The 2,563-nt window shown below is 38.7% G+C and overlaps 1 protein-coding gene across 1 annotated transcript; it reads right to left on the bottom strand.

The window, feature by feature from the left end:
• Positions 1-652: 652 nt before the first annotated feature.
• On the bottom strand, positions 653-1,138 carry LOC106461688 (protein ZBED8-like). Its single transcript, XM_013921534.1, has one exon. The coding sequence runs from the start codon at positions 1,136-1,138 to the stop codon at positions 653-655; it is 486 nt and encodes a 161-aa protein (XP_013776988.1).
• Positions 1,139-2,563: the final 1,425 nt, after the last annotated feature.

Consider the following 2,563-nt stretch of genomic DNA (forward strand, 5'->3'; position numbering starts at 1 on the left):
AATCAGTTTGTTTATGCGAGGAGCTGTTGATGACAATGCTACTCTCATATCGTCATCGGCTTTCAATCAGTTCCTGGCCTTTGTCTTCATTGCTACTAAACTTGAGAACCCTGATCCACATAAGTATGTAGTGACAAAAGGAACAAGCACTTGGAAGGAGTGGGAATGAATCTGCGAGTTTTATCCAAAAATGAACACCAACCTTTTCAAATTCTTCTCTAAAAGTAGCTGAGGATTGAAGATCAATCAGCTCCTCTATTGCTGGGTCATCATGTTTCATTTCTGACAGTTCATTGGCAAAAGGTCTTATCATCCATCTCTCTGTTGGAATCATGTCTTTTGAAAAGTAGCCAGTGAAGTGATTCTTCAAGATTTTCAAATGTTCTTTGATGTCTTCATTTATCTCAGGTAACACTCCAGATCTTTCCTCATCCAAGTTTGGAAAACTTGCAAAGTTACTTTGGTGAACTCTCCGTGCCCATAAGTCCAGCTTTGTCTGCAATGCTGTCATCTTTTCACTTGCTTCAACAATGGTTACTGATGTTCCCTGGAGTTGTTTGTTGACTTGGTTAAGATGGGTAAATATATCTGAGAGGTACCCTAAACAGGCGATAAACTTCAGATCAGCAAAGTCTTCACACAGCTTTGAATTTCAGCCACGAAGAAAAATCTCTAACTCAGTACTGAGCTCAAACACACAATTTAACAGAAGTCCACGAGAAAGCCACCTCACATCGGTATGTAGTAAAAGAATGGAATGCTCAGAGCCCATCTCATCACAAAAAGTTTTGAACAAACGGTGATTCAAAGCTCGGGCCCGAATGAAGTTAACAGCCTCAACAACTTTCTGAAAAACAATTTTCAGATTTTCAGGAAGAGTTTTTGCAGCTAATGCATGTCTGTGAAGAACACAATGTGTTGTTATCACATGGGGTGCATTTTGCTTCACAAGTGCAGTGAAGCCTGATCTCACTCCCATCATGACTGGAGCTCCATTAGTACAGATTGAACCAACAATGTCCCATGTGAAATCGTTCTTTTCAAAGAAGTCTTGTATTTTCTGCATTATATCAATAGCCTTTGTGGTTTGTTCGAGAGGTTCACAAAAGAGAAATTCATTTTTAGTTCTTTTCCACATATGTAACGGACAAAAACAAGAAGATGTGAAAAATTGGCTACATCACTGGATTCATCAAGCTGCAAAGAAATTTATGCTGGGCTAGATTTGATCTGTTCAATAACTTGTTGACAAATATCTTGCGACATTTCTATAATACGCCGATGAATTGTGTCATTAGAAAGGGGAATGGCTTGAATCTTCTGTTTTTCTTTAAATTAAAGTGTGAACCTCTAGCAGAAATATCAGGTGTCAGATCAAAGGGAAAGAGTATATTCCTCCCGAGTATTCGTCATACCTTATATCAATTCCTTAATCTTGAAACTGTTTCCCCACCCCCTAAATCAGTGATTCTCAACCAGGGGTAAATTTACCCCTTGGGGTAAAAATTACATGGCAGGGGGTAAATAATTGATGTACCTGATGATTGAATAATAATTCAATTAAATTGCATTTTGTAAAACGTGTGTGTGTGTGAGAGAGAGAGAGAGAATGCTAAGAATGTGTGTATGTCTGCTCCCGTGCATGCGTGAGGGAGAGAGGGAGGAGGGGGAGGAAGGGAGAGTGTCAGTCAATCCTGTTCAGTCCTATACAGTCATTATACTAATTCATAATTATCTATTTTCAGATTTTGTCATGTCCAAGAAACGTACATACCTGGATTCATATGTACAATATGGTTTTTGACTTCATTGTTGAGGATGGTGTGGAGAAGCTTCAGTGTCTGCTGTGCTCAAATGTTCTTGGAAGTGGGTCACTGAAACCTTCAATATTGAAACAGCATCTGGAAGCTACACATCCTGCCCATGCATCTGATGACCGTGCTACATTTGAGGCAAAGAGAGATAGGTTTAGGGCTGTAGGAACACTGCCCAAACTTGGCTTCGTATCTGAGAAGAAACCAATGCTTGCAGCTTCCTATCATGTAGCGATGCGAATAGCAAAGGCAAAGAAACCTCATGACATAGCCGAGAAGCTGATTAAACCTTGTGCCTTAGACATGATTGAACATGTATGTGGAAAATATATCACTATTGGACATAAATGCTTATTCTATTCTTTCCTTTCATCGTATCACTATTAGCAACAATCCAGACGAAACATTTATCTTTCTGTTTATCACTACTAGTAACAAATACAGCTAGTATTTTGCTCCCTATCCGTAATACTATTATCGATAAATACAAATTTACCCAACATCATGCTCAAGTTGAACAAAAAAAAACGCGGACTAGCTAATTAATGAATGAATATTTGCTGTAAAATTATTATGACTGCTATAAGTGTAGGTACCAGTTTAGCCGCCAATTTTGATTTCACTTATTTAAGTCGCACGCTCATCCTTTTTTGGCCGCACCTTTTTTTTTTCACGCCTAAGATGGTTGGCCTAACTAACACTTATGTATCTACACTCGCTTTCATTCTATAGTTTTGCTGCTCTAAATC

Source organism: Limulus polyphemus, unplaced genomic scaffold, assembly GCF_000517525.1.
Source record: "Limulus polyphemus unplaced genomic scaffold, Limulus_polyphemus-2.1.2 Scaffold1011, whole genome shotgun sequence".
In the NCBI taxonomy this organism is placed as follows: domain Eukaryota; kingdom Metazoa; phylum Arthropoda; class Merostomata; order Xiphosura; family Limulidae; genus Limulus; species Limulus polyphemus.